Raw genomic sequence first — 19,859 nt, 5'->3', positions numbered from 1 at the left:
ATTCAAACGCTCACAAATGATGTAGCACACGAGCCAAATGCGAGACTTAACCCGACAAAACGCTCGTATTTGGATCTGGAAATTATACAAATGTATTTTTTTCTTTCAGTTTGTGGCAGTGAAAGTATAATTTTGTATACTTTATACCTTTATACTTTATATCATGTAGCCATGTATCATCCTAGCAAAACAACAAACGTGCCTTCTTCGAGAGTCCCGCAAAAAGGCGTTCTTTGGACCAGCCCTATCGTGAGAAATCCATCACTAATCCCCGATTTCCCTGGTACAGACATCAAACTTGATAGCTCGAAACTCGTATGTAGATCATATTATTCTCTATAGAGTCTTCCATAGTAGCTATGTACATTTATAGAACTAGGACTATACCTAATAATTATAAGCCGTACTACATTCTCGTATGAAAAGTTCATATTGGGGAGAAATTCCTTAAGAAATCCACACAGATTTTCTTTATTCACCGATCTACCCGAAAGTGTGCTCGGGGACCATTTATATTTAACCAATTCTAAGAGTTAAGTGCATATAAGAGATTCAAGATGAATATGAAACTTTATTTAATTAATGAAATAATTGAAGGAATGCTTATTATTAATATGTGAAGATAAAAGCTTAAGTATCGGTAATCAAGGAATATCTCCTGCAGATGCTATCTGATGGTCCATCCTTTCGTATCTCACTTTTGCAATTGAATTCTATGATCCTTCCATGAACCTGTTCATTAGCATATACTTTTCGGGATTTTCCCTAATTTTTTTTGATAATTTCGAATTCTTTTGAAATGTGGCAAATAAAGACTACCCTTTCTGGGATAAGAATGCTCTAGAAATATCTTCGCTAACTACGAAATACCTGTGGAGACCCACCTGTATTATCTTTTTGACTCATTGACTGCCAGCTTAACCATCTTGCAGTCCCATCCATCATTTGTGTCACTCAAATATTCTCGATTGCAGAGCAAACACTCCTACGGCTATTGGCTTATCGGAGTAAAAAACCCCACTTCAGAGGCAAAAGCTACCAATAATAATTATCTCTTATCGGCGATCTGATGGCTAGACAGAGAGAACAATAGAGGGCATATGGCGATGGAAATCTGCGATATCATATCCGAATCACTCTTCGCACTTGACTCTATCGCGGCAGCCGACAAAGCCATCAAAATAGCTATATTATTATTAACTTTAGCCACCATTTCCCTGGAGGTTCAGTTGAGCAACTGCTGGCATTCGGAACGGACAACTTTATGCATATATATATAGCCCTAGCAGACTTCGCTCTAGGATCATTTAAAGGGTAGTGCGAAGAGAAGTCAAGTGAATTTAAGGAATATTACGGATCAAAGTGAGTAGAATAGAAGCGATGGGTATGAAATATTTACCTGGCTGTGTTTGCACGTAGCGCAGATAGGCCCTGTAACCCAGATAGGCGAAAATCTTTGGAGTTTTTCTCTCACCCAAAGAGGGGGGGTGGGGGGCAACAGTGATAGGTCTGGTGGCGTTTTGGGCGGCGAGACGAGTACCGGAAAGATTGGATAGGGCGTTGCGACGCGTCCTCTTTCGCTCTCAACTCTCAACTGGCGGAACTGGCGGAAAAAGTTCCATGCGGCAACAGCTGCCGGTCCCGTCAGTGAAACAGGAGTTGGGGAACCAATTTAGACTGTCATTAAGCTGACAAAATAAAGTCGGGCCTGCTGTTTATCCAAGAGTTTATTCTGCTGTTCATTCGCTGAAGCGAAGAGTATGGGAGCTCCTGCTTATCGCGGAGCGAAGAGTATAGGAGCAAGAGCAGAAACAAAGGATGAATCCCTGAAATATCCTTTGAAAACGGCGTTCTGGGGATTCCTGGAAAATCGCCAATCGATGGCGCTTACATAACCCTTTTGGGTTTGGTAAATCAAGCGCATGAAATCGGAAACACAATGCACACAGGACGAGGCTCCAGGAGGTTGCTTTTTGCAGCCTACATTCGGGCGCGCGATAATTGCATTTCGAGCACAATTGCTCCTATTGTACGGACCACAGCCTGCTCCTCTGGATCCGCCTGCTCCAGCCCACAGATGCCATTACATATGCCAGCCATGACTCTTGGCCCCCAGCCACCCAGCCACCCAACCACCCAATCCCCACTCTTTTAGCTCCTCCTTCAGGCTTGCAACCCCAGCAATACCTAACCCTCCGTCTCTTTCTGTAGCCCAGCTCTGCGCCATCGACCATGTGGCCACCGGGAAGCCGACAGGGAAAGCGATATGGACTTGGAGTCGTCCTGCCATTGGCTGTTGGACTCCTGCTCTGCTCTGCGCAGACGCAAAGCTCTGTGACGTCATTAAGAAGCACTGCATCAGCAGCAGCAGCAGTAGCAGCAGGGGATACTTTGGGGGATGCTGCTGCTCTCAGGGCCACAGCAGCCCAAATCCTTGAAGACGCGCGACCCAGCAGCGTAGTTCAGGATTGGAGTTTGGTGTGCAAAGAGCTCTGCGGGTAAGTCTCGGAAGATAGAAATCCAAAGTGTCCTTGGATGTAAAAGATTCTAAAATGAAGAAGTGCTAGAGATACATTTTTTTTACAAGTTCCTCCTTTAAGTGATTTTTGTGAACTCACGATGATAATATAACAATTAAATGAAAACTCGAAAGTGAATACTCGACAGTGGAATGCGGCGGCGGCACTTCGAGTGAGGGTGAGGCCTCTGAAGAGCCCACCGTAATCGCGGCTGTCAAGCAAACTATGTGCTCAACACCTGATCGGGTGTACCCATATCTGAATCGGTGAATCTGTCAATAGCTCTAAGTGTTTCTATTTTTTTTGAGTGATTAATTACGCTGTATACCCAGGGTCTTTTATATACTCAAAGTTTGTATATATACATATATATTGTCCTCGAACACTTAGATATCTCAAAATAAACTAGTTCGAGAGCTAAAATTGTAGTACTGAGATTTCTATGATCTCTAAACAAAAATGTGATGTCTTTTTTTTAAAGTTATTTATTTGTAACGAATTCTAATTTATACAATATACAATAAAAGTAGGTATATAATGGTTATGGTTTCGATTACGAAATCCGTCGTCTGGCCGGTATATTTAGTAATAAATTCAAAGAGCTGTAAATAAGAGCACACGTCTATGAAACCAATATCTAGTGATTTACCTAATTTCATAAAGATTAAAGTACTACAAACAAAATCACGAATAATAGTTGAACATTTTTAATGGAAATATATTGATTGCAATAAGATAATCTTTCCACTCTTACGAGTTTGCAAAAAAAAACGAGGAAAAAACTATGAAAATATTCCCATTTTCCATTACAGAGCCGGCCTGGGCGTTACGACGCCTGGCGAGGCCCATTCTACGATCCTGAGACCGGAAATTGATGCGGCCAAGTGCGGGCAACTGTGTGGACTGCCAAGGGGTTAGTGTCCATTTAGAACCGATCCTCCCTAGCCAAAGACCGATATGATCCATCGCCCATATATCCCATTCACCTATGATATTCTCCGACTAACTAACGTTCTTCCGTCTGCATATTTTCTTTCTGTTCCTTCGGTTCCTTGCAGATAACGTGGGCGATAGACTCTGTTCGAGCTTCTGCCAGCAAAGGCATCGCTCGCTGTCCGGCTGCAGTCCATGCCAGGTGCAGGAGGTGGAGGAGCAGAAGGAGTGGAAGGAGGCCAGTGCAGTGCAAGGCAATGCCACACATGGTCCCAGCTCCGGGGAATCCCTGGCGGCAGTAGCAGGAATTGCGGCCGCCTCGGATGGTACGACCACGGCGACACCCGACTGGAACGAATTGTGCAAGGCGCTCTGCAAGACTGGCGATGGCGGGTCATTGTGCAACTGTGATCTATCGCCGTTCTTCACCTGAAAGGGGAACCCCCAGGTGCGATGGAAGGCGCTGGATCACAAATAATTTATATATATAATTCAAAAGTTATATAACATTTTGTTGTTCTTCGTTTTGGACTTGAGTTAGTGCTAGTGTTGTCTTTATATATACATATATTCTATATTCCATATCTTGTTGCGAGAGTTTAGTTGAAATACTGTAAAGAACAAACAAAAATCGATAGAAAAAAGGTAAATCAAACAAAAACCAAAAACAAAAACAAAAACAAACCAAAAATACAAGCACTATGCATATATATGAAAGAATCACGCGCAAAGCCGGAGGAAGAGCGAAAATTCGAAAATTCCCTATGCGAATCAATTAATTTGTAATTAATTTCAATTATAAAAAACGTAACTATAGAAGAAAAGCTATATAGGAAGTAAGCGGAGGAGAATCCAACAGCAGAATCACGCAGGGCTTCCAGTGTCCCCACGCTGGATAGAAGGATCACTCATCCCTTGGGCATCCGGCGTGGGGGCACAACCCACAGTATTAGGTGATTGGAATAGGGAGACACAACCAATTAATATCAACAAACACAACATATCGTGGTAAATCAATTACTTACACTCAACGTAACTCACATCGGACTTTTGATTGACCTTTTTGTTTTTTGACGGAATCAGCATATCAATTTACGAAGGAGGCAGGAGGCTATCTGAAGTTGGTATCCGAACAGTTTTTGTTCAGTTTTTTGGCTTACAAATTATCGGCAAATCAAAAAAGATAAATAAAAGATAGGCATCAATTATATGTGTCACATTAGCGGCCACGTTAACCAAGAGTTTAGTGTTGGTTACAGCCACTTACAGATATAAATATGAATATAAATACGATATTGGTCTATATCTATATATCTATACACAAAATGAGTTGCGATTGCAAATCACAAACTCAAAGGCGGGACAAAACCCTGAACCCTGAATACCCCGCGCATACATTTACAATTACTATAGAAATCATTCTATATATATATACATATATACATATTTAACATATATGCTAACATTATCTGTGTGTTTGGAAGACATTTTTTCGCATTGTATGAAATGGAAGACAATTTCAGCAAGCAACAACAACAGCAAAAAGCATTCTGGAAGACATGCGTCAATTTAATGGGGGCCCACACCATCCAGCCCCCTTGCAACTAGTTCAATAAGACCCTAAAACAAAAATAACATAAATAATACTATGCTAAACTTAATCCTTATTTCGATTCAAAAAAGAACAAAGAAAAACCTAGTCAATGGCTAGCACACGTTGTTGTGTCAAACGCGACGCTGTGACTGACAATAATTACTAGAAATAATACAAAAAAGATAGATGGAGATGGAGATTTGGGTATTCAGTGTCTAAATATCTAAATATACTTAATCGCGCACCTATACTATATATAATATATGATATATAATACAATATATTGCACCGAACGATAATTACGAGATTATTTAGATGGAGAATATCGCAGGAGTTTAAGAAGCATTATTCAGAGCACATTCATTGATAACCTAATGCGGCTTCAGTATGTATATCGATGTGTAGCACGTTAATCAATCACTAATTACAAAATACTAATCGTACTACTAATCGTACTCCAATGCACTTGCATTTATGTATATGTGTTAGGCGTTGCGTTTCTGCCATGAATACTGCGGCTAAGGAACCATAATATCAACCATTATTGTAAACCAGATTAACTAATAATCAACTCTATAAAAAACATCATCATCAATTGCGATTACAATTGCAACACCGAACCGAAAACCGTTTCGCAGTTTGTTTTCGTTTGTTGTGGCAAGGCAAGAGGCATCGATCTAGCCCGCGTTGGGTGGATACGATTATATAAAATAGCAGATAGGAAGAACCATAGTTGAATAGCTTGAAATGCCATATAGTATGTATGCCGCGAGTGAAATAACCCCGAAGAAAATCAGAAATTTAAAGACAATTCCACACAAGTAACCGAACAACTGACAAAAAAAAAACAAAAACAAAAGCAAGCATTCAAAGTAAAGGCAAATATATCTATTATCTGTTAAATGTTGTAAAGCCCCTCTAAACACAAAAAAAAAGAAAAAACGAACAAACCAAAAGTCTTTCATTTGGGTGGGAAAGGAAATGGGGTAGGCCATCAAATTCCGTATCTTCATAGGTCGTAAATGGGCGATATATGTAAAGTCGTGATAAATACCCTCGATGGACCGCGATTTATCAAGAATTAATCAGCTTTGCAGTGGATTTGAATGTGTGTAACACCCAGTAGCAAGCATTTGCGAATCCATACAGTATATATATTCTTGATCCGCATCAATAGCCGAGTCATTATAGCTTAGTCTGCATGTCCATCTGTCCACAAGGAGTATAAGAGCTAGAGCAACCAAATCTTGTGTGCAGACTCCTGTGATATCACACTGAATTAAGTTTTTTTTAATTTTGCCACGACTCCACAAAGGACGAATACCTGTGGCATCCACAGTTTTAAAGATACGATACAACCAAAAACGCATCATCATAGAGAGCGACCATATTTTCCCATTGTCGAATCTAGATAATTTTTTATCATTTTTAAAGCCAGAATGAAGAAATACATTTAGACTGGCTTCGCTACCCCTTCCATGCGCTACCTAATTCTCTCTCTCTCTCTCTCTCTCTTCCTCGTGCAGTTTGCGCACTGCTGAACGGCTGGTTATAGTATGAGAAAAGAGAGAGAGAGACAGATCTGAATAAAAAACAGAAAAAATATTAGTTGTCAAAAAATAGGTCATTAGGTTGTAACGTATCCCCATTCAGGCTGAGGTAAACTCAGTCGCCTTCTGTCACATACGTGTGGGCGGTCAGGCTAGGGGACACAGGGCGTATCACATCTGTGGGGTCGGGTTGGAGGACTCGGAGCGTTTCACATCTGTGGGGTCGAGAAAGGGGTACGGAGCGTACCCGCACTCGTGTGGATGGTCAGTTTGGAGGACGAGGAACCAGTATCAGGTAGATAGGGGGGAGTCAGGGCACTGAAAATATCGCCTAAATCAAATGAGTTTTTATTCGTACAATTATCTTTTATTGAGTGTGCCGAGTTTTTAATGCAAGGGAAGAAAAAGGTTGCCGCACGGAGCAACATTGTGACTTGGGCCGGGTTTACGGGTAACTGTTGTTAGCTTTGGAATCCTTGCAGCCATCGATCGGCTGCGGATGAATAAGTGTCGGGAGTATGTGTTGGTTTGGGATAAATTACAATTTTAATTTTTCAACGCACAAAATAATATATGTCTGCCTTTGAATAAAATGTCAAAGTTAACGGATTGACACAAAAAAGCACAACTTTATTGATTTGACTTGCCGCCAAAGGAATTGTGGTTCACTGCTTCGTCAAGCTCTTCAAGCAGTCTACATATAACCGTTTCGAGGAATTTTCATACTGCCTTAAGCAGTATTATATGTACATGCTTAATGCCAAAGTTCTTGCTTGGCGCAATAAAATTCAAATGCACTGCTTTGAAAGCTCAAACACTCTAAAAGCTCAAGCATTGTCTAACCGTTTCGAAGACTGCTGTTTCAACTGCTTTAAGCAGTATATTAAAATTTGAATCACTAGAAACAGTAGCAGTAATATATACCGGGTTCTGGAACAACTAGCATAATTATGCGCATAATTAATTAGTATAATAGTTATTTAGTAATTAATTATGCTAATGTGCCAGAACCCATATTTACCTACACATATATTACTATTATCTACATATATAGATTAATATTTATTTATATTTTGTATTAACATTAATTAATAATTGAAACAAGCGTTCATCTTCTGTTAATTTGCTTATTTATTGCGCATGCATGATATATTCAAACATAATCATTGGACAGAAGAAGGCAAACATAAACTGGACGTGTTTTTTTCTCTATAATTCAATTAATTTAAAAGTCACGTTAGTTTAGTGGTCGGTCGAGTACAAATATTTAACAAATTCATGAGTATACATTTCAACTAATTTATAATTAAACGAGGAAGATGCATTGTGCTTGCGCCTTGGGCGTTTGTTAATTAGTACGATCCTCGCATATTAAGTACAAAAGAAGGCTAGTCAGTGGTCAGTGCCCGATCGGTGATCGCTAGGAGGTGGTTAACAAACTAAATGGGTTGAAAACGACAGGCGTATCATCGAAACGAAACTTAGCTTCAAATTTCGGATATCAATCCCTCAATCTATCTCCTACTGTACTGGTTTCCCCTTAGCAATATTCTTAGAAAACTTGTTAACCTAGTATATCGTAATTTACATTGGCAAGTATGAATCGTTAAGTATTTGTTGGGTTTGTAGCTTTAGACGTTAGTATAATAGATTTCGAAGGGCTCCTCATGTCACCAGCCGTAGCTTTTGCTCCCAGCGGCAGCTCCTGCTCCCACAGTGTCTTTTGTGCTCGTATATGTTCTGTTCTGGTCTTTTGTGTTTGATTCCCGTGCGCGGGCCAGGGTACGCGACAGGGATTAGCTAATCGACATCCGATTAGAAAGACGTCTTCATCATTCAGTCGCTAGCTCATCGATGCGACACCGCACGGCGTGTTCGAGCACCTCCAGGCTGGCGTAGTCAAGCTCTTTGACCAGGCAGAGCGTGGCAGACAATAGATTGGAGCTCTGACGAAAAGGGAAATGATTCAGTTATACATATATCTTATCGATATTGTGCCATTTACTCACCCGGTTAATGGGTCGACGATGATAGCCCGAGTAATGATTCGCCACAGAGGCTGACACGTTGTTAGTCGAATCGCTGTAGCGACCCTCCGGCCGTCTGCTGGAAAGGAACCAATCATCTAATATACCCGTACGAATCCTATGCAATCCCATTGCTTACCTTGATCGTGGCCTATCCTCTGGGTCCCAATCTCCGCCGTTCTCACGCGCACTTCCATTCCGGTAGCCAGTGAAACGATCTCCACTCTCGGGACCGACGCTGCGACGTTGTGGGTGGTTCAGCATCTGGCTGCCGTACGGATTGTGGTGGACCTGCGGCACTTGGTGCTGCTGGTGCTCCTCCCATTCGGTGAGGTCTGTCTGGCTATGGCGATAGTGTGCCGGGTAGGTCGGGCGATCCGACTGATAGTATTCCTGTTCGGGGAATACCAAAATTAAAAGGGGATTTGCATATCGAACATCGATTCATCATCGTCTGAATGTGGGGGCACCGAGTGGCAGCAAGCCCCTTACCTTCATCGAATGTGCGGATATGCTGGGCGGGATGGGCGCTGGTCGCACCTCCCGATAGCCAGCATTTGGGCTGCTCTCCTGGTCAGAGCCCGGCGAGCGCTGCTCGTCATTGGGCGTTGGTTAGTGGTGCAGATGTTTTTAGTCGGGGGTTGAGTTGTGGTTGTGGTTTTGGTTGAGGTTGTGGTTCGGGTGGTGCATGGTTGTTGTGAAAGAGTGAGCACATTAGAGACGTTAAATTCGCATTGGTGACCCCCCAACGGCCATCCACATGACGGAATGTTGAGCAAGTCGCACTGTTTTTTGGGGCACAATCTAATGCTGCTTCAATGGCTCATTAGCCCGTGTAGCCCTTCCTCTATTCTCTGCATATATAATGACCCATTTTTCCCCGTTTCAGTTTCGGCTTTTGTTCGCTGTCGATTTGGGCTTCTTTGGCAATTATTGTTTGGTTTGTCTCTCTCGTTTTCCCCTCCCCCCACCCCCCAGTTCGCCCTGTGGCTCCCAAAGTCAACTGGCTGACTTAAGCCACAAAAGCAAGCAGACAATGGGTCCGATGGCCAAGCGACGGGAAAAAGAGAACCTTAACCATGTCGCTGTCGCAGCCGAAGCCGAAGCCATCGCGTGACTCTTTCAAGGGGTTACCCTCCTACTTCAACCAAGTGTGACGTGCCCCCATCCACGCCCTACCCTACCCTACCCCATTCAGTAGGGTGCCCCAAAAAGTGGGCTCGGCAACGAGGCTCAGCATATTGTCATGATGGATGTGCGTAGGGCGGTGGCGGTGGCTGGTTAGGAAGTGGGTCTTACATCGTATTGCTGATAGGAAGTGCGCTGCTCTTTGGTTAACGTGTTATACATGGGCGATGGCGGATGCACGGGTTCCTGGGAAAACCAAGACAGATTAGTTTTTAGTTTTTGGGATAAGGAAGGGGAGATTAAAGATTATTCTGTAAGGTTTTCCCTGTTCAGTTATCTTGGGTATATTCCTTTCAGGACTCATATTTATAAGCAGACGAACGGACACTCCTAACTTTATGGATCCACTGCCTTCTCCTGCACTCCACATCTCTCCTATGGGATTCTCCATCTCTAGGGGTTACCTTGGTGGGTGTTGGGGGCTTGGAGCCATGCACTGGCAGCACCTGGCTGCCACCTAGATCGCTGGCACTGTGCGTGATGGTCCCTTCGCAGCTGTGGTTACCCGGCGGGCTGGCTAACAAAAGCGGCTTGTTAATGGGAACGGGATTAGCAGGAGTGGAGATACAAAGACGTGGCGAGAGTTCAGTTAAGAGTTAAAAGTTAAGAGTTAAGATTAAAGCCAAGGCGAGTGTGAAACCAGGGCGTGGCGTGGGAGAGTCTCGACAATGGTAGCGATTTACCTCTCGCATGATGGGACTCGAGCTCTGGCGCTGCTGCTGTGGCTGTTGTTGAGGTTGCTGCTGCGTCTGTGGATGATACTGCTGCTGCTGCTGCGGTGGCGGCGAGTGTGTGGGGTAGCTATGCTGCGGCGATGTACGCTGCTGCTGTCGTACCTCATAGGCATCTTCGTACACCTCATCCTCGGGCACCGAACCGCTGCCGCCGCCGCCTCCACCGCCACCGCCGACGCTGCCACCGCGACGCAAGGCATCGTCCACCTCCTCCTGTGTGACTTCCACATTATCGAGTTTCTTCAGATTGGGCAAAGCGCGCAATACGATCGCCCGATAGCTGCAAATGCGGTGTGAAAAATGTGAGTACCTATTGGAGGGCTTCTTTCGACTGAAATCGGAGGGGGGCATTACTCACTTGGCGCCGGCCTGGTCACAGAATGGATTCTCCTCAAGCCAGAGGTTCCTCAGTGCTGGCAGATTCTGCAGGTAAGCAATCTCATTGATGTCCTGAATGTGGTTCTTGCGCAGATATAGTTCCTGCAGCTTCGAGCAGTCTTCAAAGTGCGCCAAGGTGCTGATTTTATTGACGCTGCACAAGAACAGTAAAACAGAGAGAAAGAGTTTCAGAAGAATGTCTCACAAGCTGTACGAGTATCTGTGGTTCAACAAACTTTCTCTGTTATAAAGCGACAGAGGCGCATCGGCCTCCAACTAACTGCCGTGAATCATGAAAAGATTCTTTCGGTGGCAGCTGCGTGGAGAGGTCATTAACTCTGTTGAAACCGAAGAATGCCACACAAGCGACCGCCGTTAAAGAAGCACCAGATGGGCAGAGGAGACACGCTCTTTGTCATCATCTGTATCTGTAGGTCAGTTTCGTAGAGCCGTCTCCCCCGGTTAGCACCTCCATCCATCGATTCATCGATGCTAATTACTTTCAAATGGCCAATTGCCCGAGGCAAAGGCAGAGGCAGAGGCGCGTGCTTTGATTGTTCCACCCCTTTTCGTGGCTCTGGCACCCCCCCACCGATAAGATAAGATATGGGGCCGACGGAGGAAGTGTATAAATAAGTGGCTAAACTTAGCCACGACTCGTCATTAAATGGCACACGGGTGCATTGCCTCGAGGAGAGTCGACGAGTCGACGAGTTGTCTCCGAGTGGCTCTGGAGCCGTTCCACTATTTTTAGGGCTGGGAACTAAAGCAGGCCACTCCGGAGTGGAACCATCAGAGAAATAGTATGCATAATCCGGGTCCCCCATTAACGTCAAGGTTGCCCGCAAGAGTCATGGCACTAGGCACTCGGCTCTAGGCCCTCGAGCCCCGAGGAGCTGGAGGAAAGTGCCAACGGCACGCAATTCAAATCAATATGGATTCCTTAATAACCAAAAGGAAATGGAAAAGGGACTACGCCAACGCGTTTCACCTGAACTGATTTATGGGCTCACATAAGAACATTGCGTACCGCGGCACTCGACGCGACCGCGACCGCCACTCCAAGGCAAGGCCTAGCTCTCTCTTCCCCCACGCATATAAATGCCAAACAGACAACAACTGAAAAAGAAACCCAGTTGTTTCTTTTTGCCCAACGACTGGGAACAAAAAGGTTTTCCTTGTTAAATGCTAAGTAAAAGGCAGTCAACTTTGATAGTCGAAGGGGATCTAGAAGTTGTTGCCCCCAAATATACAATACACAATATGCAATATTCTGCTATCTATTACGAGTAGCTGATAAACCCTAATGATAAAGCAAAGCAAAGTTGAAGAGCCTCGATTGCGGCAATAGCTTCCTGATAATAGGCATGCCATACATATAAGTATACGTAGATCTGAAGAGTGCTTGAAGAGTTCTTAGGGTGAGTACAAAGGTAAGGTCTTTATGGAATTCTGTATATCTCCCAAGAATATATTGTAAGTCTCAATTTCTATCTTGGAACCCCTTTTATAGAGTTTTCCATGGCCCTAACAAAATCAAAACACTGACTAAGCCTGTCCGATTAATTCTACATTCCATATTTAGGAATAAATGGAGACAACATTTTTGAATTTCGAACATTTCGAATGCCAATCGATTGGTGTATTCTTAAAGATTCTGAAAAGGTATAGCTTTTAGGTTTAGGTCGAAGTTGACAAATTTGATTCATAGCTTAAGCCACAAGAGATACTACTTCATAAGTCTCTGTCTCTGTCTGTGTCTCTGTCCCTGTCCCTCTCTCTTGTCTTTCTACAATAAGATGCTGTTTATCAAGATACTCTTCCTGCTCTTCCGATACCTCAAGTTCAATGACAAGCATTCATCATCAGAGCACTCCCCGTATGGCCATAGCTTTTGCATACACCTCTCATATTTATACAAATACGAATATATGTATACATATACATATATGTATAGTCATGCATCTGAGACTTGTCAGCATATTGCCAGCAGATGACGGCGAAGTTTTAACTGGGGGTTGGGGGGAATCGATTTCGGTGACCTTGGCAGTCAAAACTGATTGTCGCCTTTTAAGGCAGCGCCATGGCATGGCATGCAATCCAATCATCGCAAGTACAAATACAAGTACAAGTACAAATATCGCTGAAAAGAGTACAGATTGTACAAAAGTATCTTTTACAAGTATCTCTGGAGCCAGTCTCTGAAACAAGCCCCCCCTACGCACTCGCCACAAGGGGCCCACGCCACGCAGCTGGAAAAAGTACGAGGCAAGCGACTGGCTATTGCCAATTTTGGAGCTCCCACGACTTTTAGCTTATATTTCGTATCTGCTGTAGTTTTTGTTGCCTCTTTTTCGTTTGCATTAATTACGCGCGTTACGAGCGTGCCAAAGTATTTCTCGTATTTCTGCCCGCCTAATGATGATGCCGTAGCGAAGCGGCGATGACATCACTTGAAAGCAAATATCAAAGCAATTCGTACCGCGGAACCGAAGCGTACTCAATCAGAGCGGGCTTGCAGGAAATGAAGATGAGATGATCCTTATATGATAGAATGACTTACCTAAGCGCCAGCACCTCGACACCACGCATGCGCTTGATGATGGATACATCGGTGAGATCACTTCCCCTGAAAGAAACGGAGAAAGAGAACAGAGATAGTGATACAGTTAGCCCTCTCCTAAATGATTGATTCGTGCAGTGAGTGCAGTCCGTATCTGAGATGGGCTCGAGAGCATAGTAGGCTGTCTGCTGCTCGAAAAAGTAGTTCAACTGCTTTTTAGTGCCTTTTCCAAGCATTTTCATGGCACTCTAAGCTCTTGAGTGGCAGGCGTTTTTCCACTCGCCAACGGAGCGGAGGCAGTCGTGACGCTCGGCAATGGACGACACTTCTAAACTGGTTAGAAGATTGCCCCCGGATTTGGGTCAAACTGGAGGGGCACCAGTACCAGTACCAGCACCAACACCAGCACCGGCAGGCACCCCAGTGAAAGCCGCCAGAGCATGCCCCAAAAAGTGGGCAGATACCCAAACAGATCGGAGCTCCAGCAAGGGGCACGATACGGTACGCTTTCACCTACGTTTTCTGCTACTGCACCTGCACGATTAACAATAGAGATCTATCGCAGCAGCTTACCAGCAATTCAGTTTTGTAATTAGGCCCAGATCCGATTGCTTGGACCGAGCTATGACCATTTCCTCTGTGAGGCGCGTCATTGTGTGTTGCTTTCCAGTGACCCGTGCAGTCGCAGTCCCAGTCCAGTCCACGGGTTCCAGTCGCCACCAAACAGGTGTGCCTGCCGCTCCGTCTACGCTCTGCTCTCTATATGTAAACCGCTCACAAATGACCAATTTCAGATGCGGCTGGGGGCACGTAGAGAGGTTGAGTGGCGAACAAACAACAGGTTACCACGATATATCTCTATATACACATATATCTAGTGGCTGTAATTGTTGTTGTTGTTGTTACCGATTCGCCTTGACGTTGTTGTCTCTGACGTATGTAGTAGTTGTTGCTTTTGTTGTAATCACTGGCGTGTCGTTGTAGGCGTTGTTTCAACTGATGCAATTTCGTAATTATGAGAGGCTTGGAGTTCCTTCGAATGGAATTCGTATGGGAGATACCTCCTCAGCGAATCTCGCAGCAGCGCACTATCTCTCGCACGGATGCACGGATGACTAAGCACCGCGGTTGTTGCGCTTTTATTTTTACTATCAACGTAATACACCGATTACACTCGACTCGACTCGACTCGTGAAGCTGTAACTGTAGCTGAAACTGAAGCTATTTTCGTGTGTTTCTCTTTTAAAATTATTGTGCGAGCCGAAATATAACAAAAATAAATGTGAATTGTTGTTAACCCCGTAAAAATAGTTCACTTTTTGTCTGGATCGATTTTTTGAGCACAGATGTTTTCTGTATACTTCCTTCCGTAAGGTTTGCTGGTGTAAGAATGAGGTTTTTGAATAAGCTGACTATGGCTCTATGTTTTGAGTTGACACTAGGTTCGCAAGAGCAAACTTTGTTTAACAAAAACAAAAAGATTTTCGAATTTTCCATGCACCGTTTTTTTGCAACCAACAAACGAAGTCTTCGCCTGCTTTACAGGTATTTCTCTCTGTTCGTGTGTTCGTGTGTGTGGAGCAGAGTGAGACGAAAGACCAGACTCGCGCGTGCTTTACACAATGTTCCGCTATGTGCTATGTTAATAAAACTAATAGTTTTTCCCCAGTCGGTGCGCTCGCAACAACAGTCGCCACTGTACAGACTGGGGCCTTTTGAGGCATGTTGTGCAGCCGGAGCGATGGAGCTTTTTGCTCCACACACACACACCCACGTAACATTTGTTGTCTCTGTTTACGAATAGAGTGTGAAGCGGTAAGGCGTGAAGGTTGGTTGCATTTCGACTAAAAATCGAGGTGGCTATAGGGCTGCCACCAAGTATGGTATAATTAAATTAGATCATAGCGGTTAAGTTTAGTCCAAGCTTGTTCATTTTCCTAAACAAGAACTAGCATTACTGACCATCCATTTTATCCCCAGGATGAACAAATTCCAATAAAATAATCTACATGTCATCATAATCAGATTCTGGAAAAGGATCCTATTCTTAAACAGTTATTTAGTTGCGTTTGTTCGATTTTCCAAATATTTCAACCCTGTCCAAAAATCAAAATTAGGCGCGTACAAATTTTGGCTAAGGGAAAATGTGCAAATATATACATTTATAAATATAAAAAAATGTTATCAGTAGATCAACCATTTTAATAATTTGCTGGACTTAGACGTATCAATAACTCAACTTTGTGCAAATGTGAACTCAACTATCGATAAGTAACGAACGGAAATTTGAGCCTTTCCAATACCCTGAAAATGGCCAGCATTTAGTATTTTACTTTAATATATATTTCTTTATTTATATATTTTCGGATTCTCAAATCATGCTTCCGTGCATCATTTATTCCAATGCATTGAATTTAAATCCATTTCGCTCATTCACTTTCAAACATTTTCTATTTGGCGGGCACCACTCTTTGTTTTTTTTTTCAAATCGGTTAAGGCTCTCATTTTCGCTAAAACCTTTTTTGACGCAAAGTCCAATAAAAGCAAGTATTTAGAATAAGCCAGTTGAGTAAAAAATTGATTCATTAATAGGTTAAAATTATGTAGGCATGGCTAAATATTCTATATAGCTGGGAGTATGCGACAGAATATCAGAATTATGGAATATGTAAAATATAACTTGAACTCGTCAGTATATTTACGGTATATTTTTTAAATGAGACGGTATGTTTCGGTATATTTAGGAGGGTCAGACGGTATATTTTTTCGATAAATCCGCGGTCCACATTGCTGTTTTGTTTGCTGAAAATGTATTTTACTTAAATATATATTTCTTTATTTATAAATTTTCGGAAGCGAAGCACATTAATTTCGTGTCGCGGAACGGAAAACATTGCTGCTGCGGAGCGACGCCACAAGACTATTGAACTACTATTGAATTGTGGAAACAAAACATCATCATAACCTTGGGCGTGTATTAATTACTCGCTTCAAGCAGCTAGCCCCAGCAATTCTTCTGACATCTCCTCTACCCCTCCTCCTCCTCCATCTCCACCTCCCGCCCCAAGTGACCGAGTGGCGGATATAGCAGCAGAGCAAACATCTGGCGAGATAAGGGCGATCCGCTCCCCTCCCCGTCCCAACGAACGAATTTATTGCAAAAACGGGGAAAAAGTTTTTTTTTGAGCTGCGGAGAAACGTTGAAACGTAAGTTGGATTACGTCATCGTTTGGGAGCAATTTTAGACGGTGATTGTTTGTGTTGCTATACATTTCTAGACTCTGTTCGCTGGTCGCTGGTCGTTCTGTTCGCGGCGCTACTCTAGTATTGGACGGCGACGCCCCCTCATCATTGTGTATCTGAAATAGGCTATAGATTGCGACTGAAACGGACGATGATTCATGTCGGTGAGAACACCTGGAACCTGCAGATCCTCATCACAGATCTGCAGGTAGAGAAGACGCTGCGGGTGAAGGGAGATCAGCACATTGGCGGAGTGATGCTCCAGCTTGTTGACCCGGAAATGCCCAAGGACTGGTCGGACCATGCCCTGTGGTGGCCCGCCAAGAACGTTTGGCTAACAAGGACACGCTCCACACTGGACCAGGCCGGAGTACAGTCGGACTCGTTCCTCCACTTTACACCCATGCACAAAACACTGAGGGTGCAGCTGCCCGATCTGCGGTATCTTGACTACCGCGTCAACTTCTCGGCCAAGACCTTTGGGGCCGTGGTGAACCTGTGCAAGGATCTGGACATACGCTACCCGGAAGAGCTGTCCCTCTGCAAGCCCGTGGAGCAGGAGCACTTGAAGAAGAATTTCTCGAAGCTTCCACAGAAGAAGATCCCTGTGGCGGAGGCCAACGGCGTGTCCTACCTCCAGCCCGCCCCGGACACCAACTCCTTTGTGCCCATTGCCGCAGCCTACAACGGTAGCAACGGTAGCCTGGACAGGTCGCACAATGGCAATCTCCTGTGTGCCCCTGCCTCGCCGTATGCCACCACACCAAGGAGGGCGGCCACAGCACCGGGAACACCGATCAGCTCGCCCACAGGGACATGGAAGCACAGCTCCAATGGATACGCCAGCTACGATTCGAATTCCAGTTTCGGCGACTTCCAGGAGAACCTGGCCGTCTCTCCCCGATCCCCCAGTCCGGACGTGCGGGCCCGTCTGGTGCGGCCCAAGACCCTGGTGGAGAAGGCACGCCTTAATGTGGGCTGGCTGGACTCCTCGCTGTCCATCATGGAGCAGGGCGTGAGGGAGTACGACACACTCTGTTTGCGCTTCAAGTACTTCACCTTCTTCGATCTGAACCCGAAGTACGACCAGGTGCGCATCAATCAGCTGTACGAGCAGGCCAAGTGGTCTATTCTCAACGAGGAGCTGGACTGCACCGAGGAGGAGACCCTCATGTTTGCCGCCCTCCAGTTCCAAGTGAACCACCAAACGGAACTGCATCCGCCCGGCATAGATTCCGGGATAGAGACGTCGAGCCAGGAGAATGGCGGAGAGGATGACATCGATTCAGCTCTGAATGAGCTGCAAATTACACTCGAGGGACCCAGCAATGGCAAAGATCAGGGCAACATAACCAGGATACCCGAGCTGTCCGACTACTTGAGATTCCTCAAGCCACAGAGGTTCACCCTCAAGGGCTACAAGCGCTACTTCTTCACCTACCGGGATCTGCACTTGCATCTCTACAAGTCGCAGGAGGATTCGCGTCGCGGTGCTCCCACCATCAGCATCAACCTGCGCGGCTGCGAAGTGACTCCCGATGTTCATTTGGCCCAAGGAAAGTTCGCCATTCGTCTGGAGGTGCCGCCCGAAGGCAGGAGCGGGCCCAACAGCGAAGTCTGGGTGCGGTGCGAGAACGAGGAGCAGTACGCCAAGTGGATGGCTGCCTGCCGTCTGGCCGCCAAAGGCCGTTCTCTAGCCGACAGCTCCTATGACAGCGAGGTGAGCAGCATTCGATCCCTGCTGCAGATGCAGAAGCCTGCCCAAGGTGCTCCCCTGACCATCAATCCACGCAGCGTGGAGCCCATGGACTACCTGTCGCCCAAGATGCTGCGCAAGCTGTCCAGCAAAGCGGTGCAAAGGATACTGGAGGCGCATGCCAATGTGAAGAAGCTGCCGCTGATGGAATCGAAGCTCAGGTACATACAGGCCTGGCAATCCCTTCCAGACTTTGGCGTCACGCTGTTCATCATCAAGTTCGATGGCCACAAGAAGGAGGAGCTGCTGGGAGTGGCCCACAATCGCATCATGCGCATGGACCTCAATTCGGGCGACCACATCAAGACCTGGCGCTACAACACAATGAAGGCCTGGAATGTGAATTGGGGCATCAAGTGCATGATGATTCAGTTCCACGACGAGAGCGTGGTATTCTCTTGCCAGTCCGCCGACTGCAAGGTGGTGCACGAATTCATTGGCGGCTACATCTTCATGTCGATGCGCTCCAAGGAGAACAATCAGACCCTCAACGAGGAGATGTTCCACAAGCTGACGGGTGGATGGTCGTAAAGAGATCATAGCAATCATAGAGCGGTGGAGATGTAGATGGAGGAGTACAGCAGCAGTCTTACAAGTGCCAAGCACAAACTTCGTCGCATGTTTTATCTATATTTAAAGAGTTCGTGTGTGTATGTGTAAATGTTAATGGAAAAATGGAAACGAAGATAGAGCAGCAAATACCTAGACTAATAACGACCTACACTGATGATAACAATGTTGTGCCTTTTGCCAGAAGCAATCTTAACCAACTCCAAGTCAATGTTCTGTGTACTGTGTTCTGTGTATGTATTTCTAACAGTCCGACAGTCCCACAGCCCCCAAGCCCCAAGCAGCATGTTAAAGCTACAACTTTAGTCCAAAGTGGGGTGATATAGCCCCACAATCAGCCTTTTTTTTTACTACTACTCTTCGTACAGTTTATTGTGTGTGGACTAACCAGCAGTTTTATATATTGTATATTTATTAAACAAATTAATAAGCAGAATAAATTATTTGATACGTTTTTAATGATCGTAAACAACATGATCGTGTCGTGTCGCATTTATTTGCATATACTCCACTCAATCCAGGCATCCAGACAGATGATAGCAGCTGGAAACTCGAACCCTGAGCTGCCCTGAGCTGCGCTGAGCTGCTCCTCTGGGTGCTTACTCATCCCCCATGGCGGAGGGGCGTGCTGTAATATAAAGCATGCTTATTGTTATTAATAACAATTTCAATTGAATTGATAAGCAGAGGAGCGACGTGGACTCATTCTTTGCCCTATACGGAGATTACACAGACACTCCATGGGGTTAGCCGTTGATTGATGACAGCGTTGAAGAGTTATTCTGAATGGGGTCGCATCTCAGG

The 19,859-nt window shown here is 44.9% G+C and overlaps 3 protein-coding genes across 10 annotated transcripts; 2 read left to right on the top strand and 1 right to left on the bottom strand.

Moving 5' to 3' along the window:
- Positions 1–1,230: 1,230 nt before the first annotated feature.
- LOC4812912 (uncharacterized) lies at positions 1,231–5,894 on the top strand. The gene is made up of 4 exons (XM_001353619.4): positions 1,231–1,362; positions 2,212–2,498; positions 3,332–3,432; positions 3,578–5,894. The coding sequence occupies exons 2-4, from the start codon at positions 2,233–2,235 to the stop codon at positions 3,883–3,885; spliced, it is 675 nt and encodes a 224-aa protein (XP_001353655.3). The 5' UTR covers positions 1,231–1,362; positions 2,212–2,232; the 3' UTR covers positions 3,886–5,894.
- Positions 5,895–7,785: 1,891 nt separating this feature from the next.
- LOC4813727 (transcription factor mef2A) lies at positions 7,786–15,286 on the bottom strand. 8 transcript variants are annotated; one of them, XM_015187516.2, is made up of 10 exons: positions 14,060–15,286; positions 13,487–13,552; positions 10,904–11,077; positions 10,495–10,825; positions 10,216–10,341; positions 9,923–9,997; positions 9,116–9,214; positions 8,763–9,016; positions 8,606–8,702; positions 7,786–8,542 (listed from the first exon to the last, which is right to left on the bottom strand). In XM_015187516.2, the coding sequence occupies exons 1-10, from the start codon at positions 14,137–14,139 to the stop codon at positions 8,429–8,431; spliced, it is 1,416 nt and encodes a 471-aa protein (XP_015043002.2). In that variant the 5' UTR covers positions 14,140–15,286; the 3' UTR covers positions 7,786–8,428. The 8 variants fall into 8 exon arrangements, with proteins under 8 accessions (XP_015043002.2, XP_001353654.3, XP_033238700.1 ...); XM_001353618.4 differs by having other exon boundaries at positions 8,606–8,699; XM_033382809.1 differs by having other exon boundaries at positions 8,763–9,004.
- Positions 15,287–16,256: 970 nt separating this feature from the next.
- Positions 16,257–19,524, top strand: Fit1 (Fermitin 1). Its single transcript, XM_001353617.4, has 2 exons — positions 16,257–16,693; positions 16,765–19,524. Exon 2 carries the CDS (start codon positions 16,881–16,883, stop codon positions 19,014–19,016), a length of 2,136 nt encoding a protein of 711 aa, XP_001353653.1. The 5' UTR covers positions 16,257–16,693; positions 16,765–16,880; the 3' UTR covers positions 19,017–19,524.
- Positions 19,525–19,859: the final 335 nt, after the last annotated feature.

This window comes from Drosophila pseudoobscura, chromosome X (assembly GCF_009870125.1).
Source record: "Drosophila pseudoobscura strain MV-25-SWS-2005 chromosome X, UCI_Dpse_MV25, whole genome shotgun sequence".
Classification (NCBI taxonomy): domain Eukaryota; kingdom Metazoa; phylum Arthropoda; class Insecta; order Diptera; family Drosophilidae; genus Drosophila; species Drosophila pseudoobscura.
Note: the sequence above shows the minus strand (reverse complement) of the source record. Positions and strands in the feature narration are given on the sequence as shown.

Bases quoted from the DNA above. Each gene is read 5' to 3' on its own strand.
- LOC4812912 (XM_001353619.4), top strand. From the start codon at position 2,233: ATGTGGCCACCGGGAAGCCGACAGGGAAAGCGATATGGACTTGGAGTC. The intron at 2,499-3,331 runs GTAAGTCTCGGA...TTTCCATTACAG, and splicing joins GTGTGCAAAGAGCTCTGCGG to AGCCGGCCTGGGCGTTACGA. The intron at 3,433-3,577 runs GTTAGTGTCCAT...GGTTCCTTGCAG, and splicing joins ACTGTGTGGACTGCCAAGGG to ATAACGTGGGCGATAGACTC.
- LOC4813727 (XM_015187516.2), bottom strand. From the start codon at position 14,139: ATGACGCGCCTCACAGAGGAAATGGTCATAGCTCGGTCCAAGCAATCG. The intron at 8,703-8,762 runs GTAAGCAATGGG...GTTCCTTTCCAG, and splicing joins GAGGATAGGCCACGATCAAG to CAGACGGCCGGAGGGTCGCT. The intron at 8,543-8,605 runs GTGAGTAAATGG...CCTTTTCGTCAG, and splicing joins ATCGTCGACCCATTAACCGG to AGCTCCAATCTATTGTCTGC.
- Fit1 (XM_001353617.4), top strand. From the start codon at position 16,881: ATGATTCATGTCGGTGAGAACACCTGGAACCTGCAGATCCTCATCACA.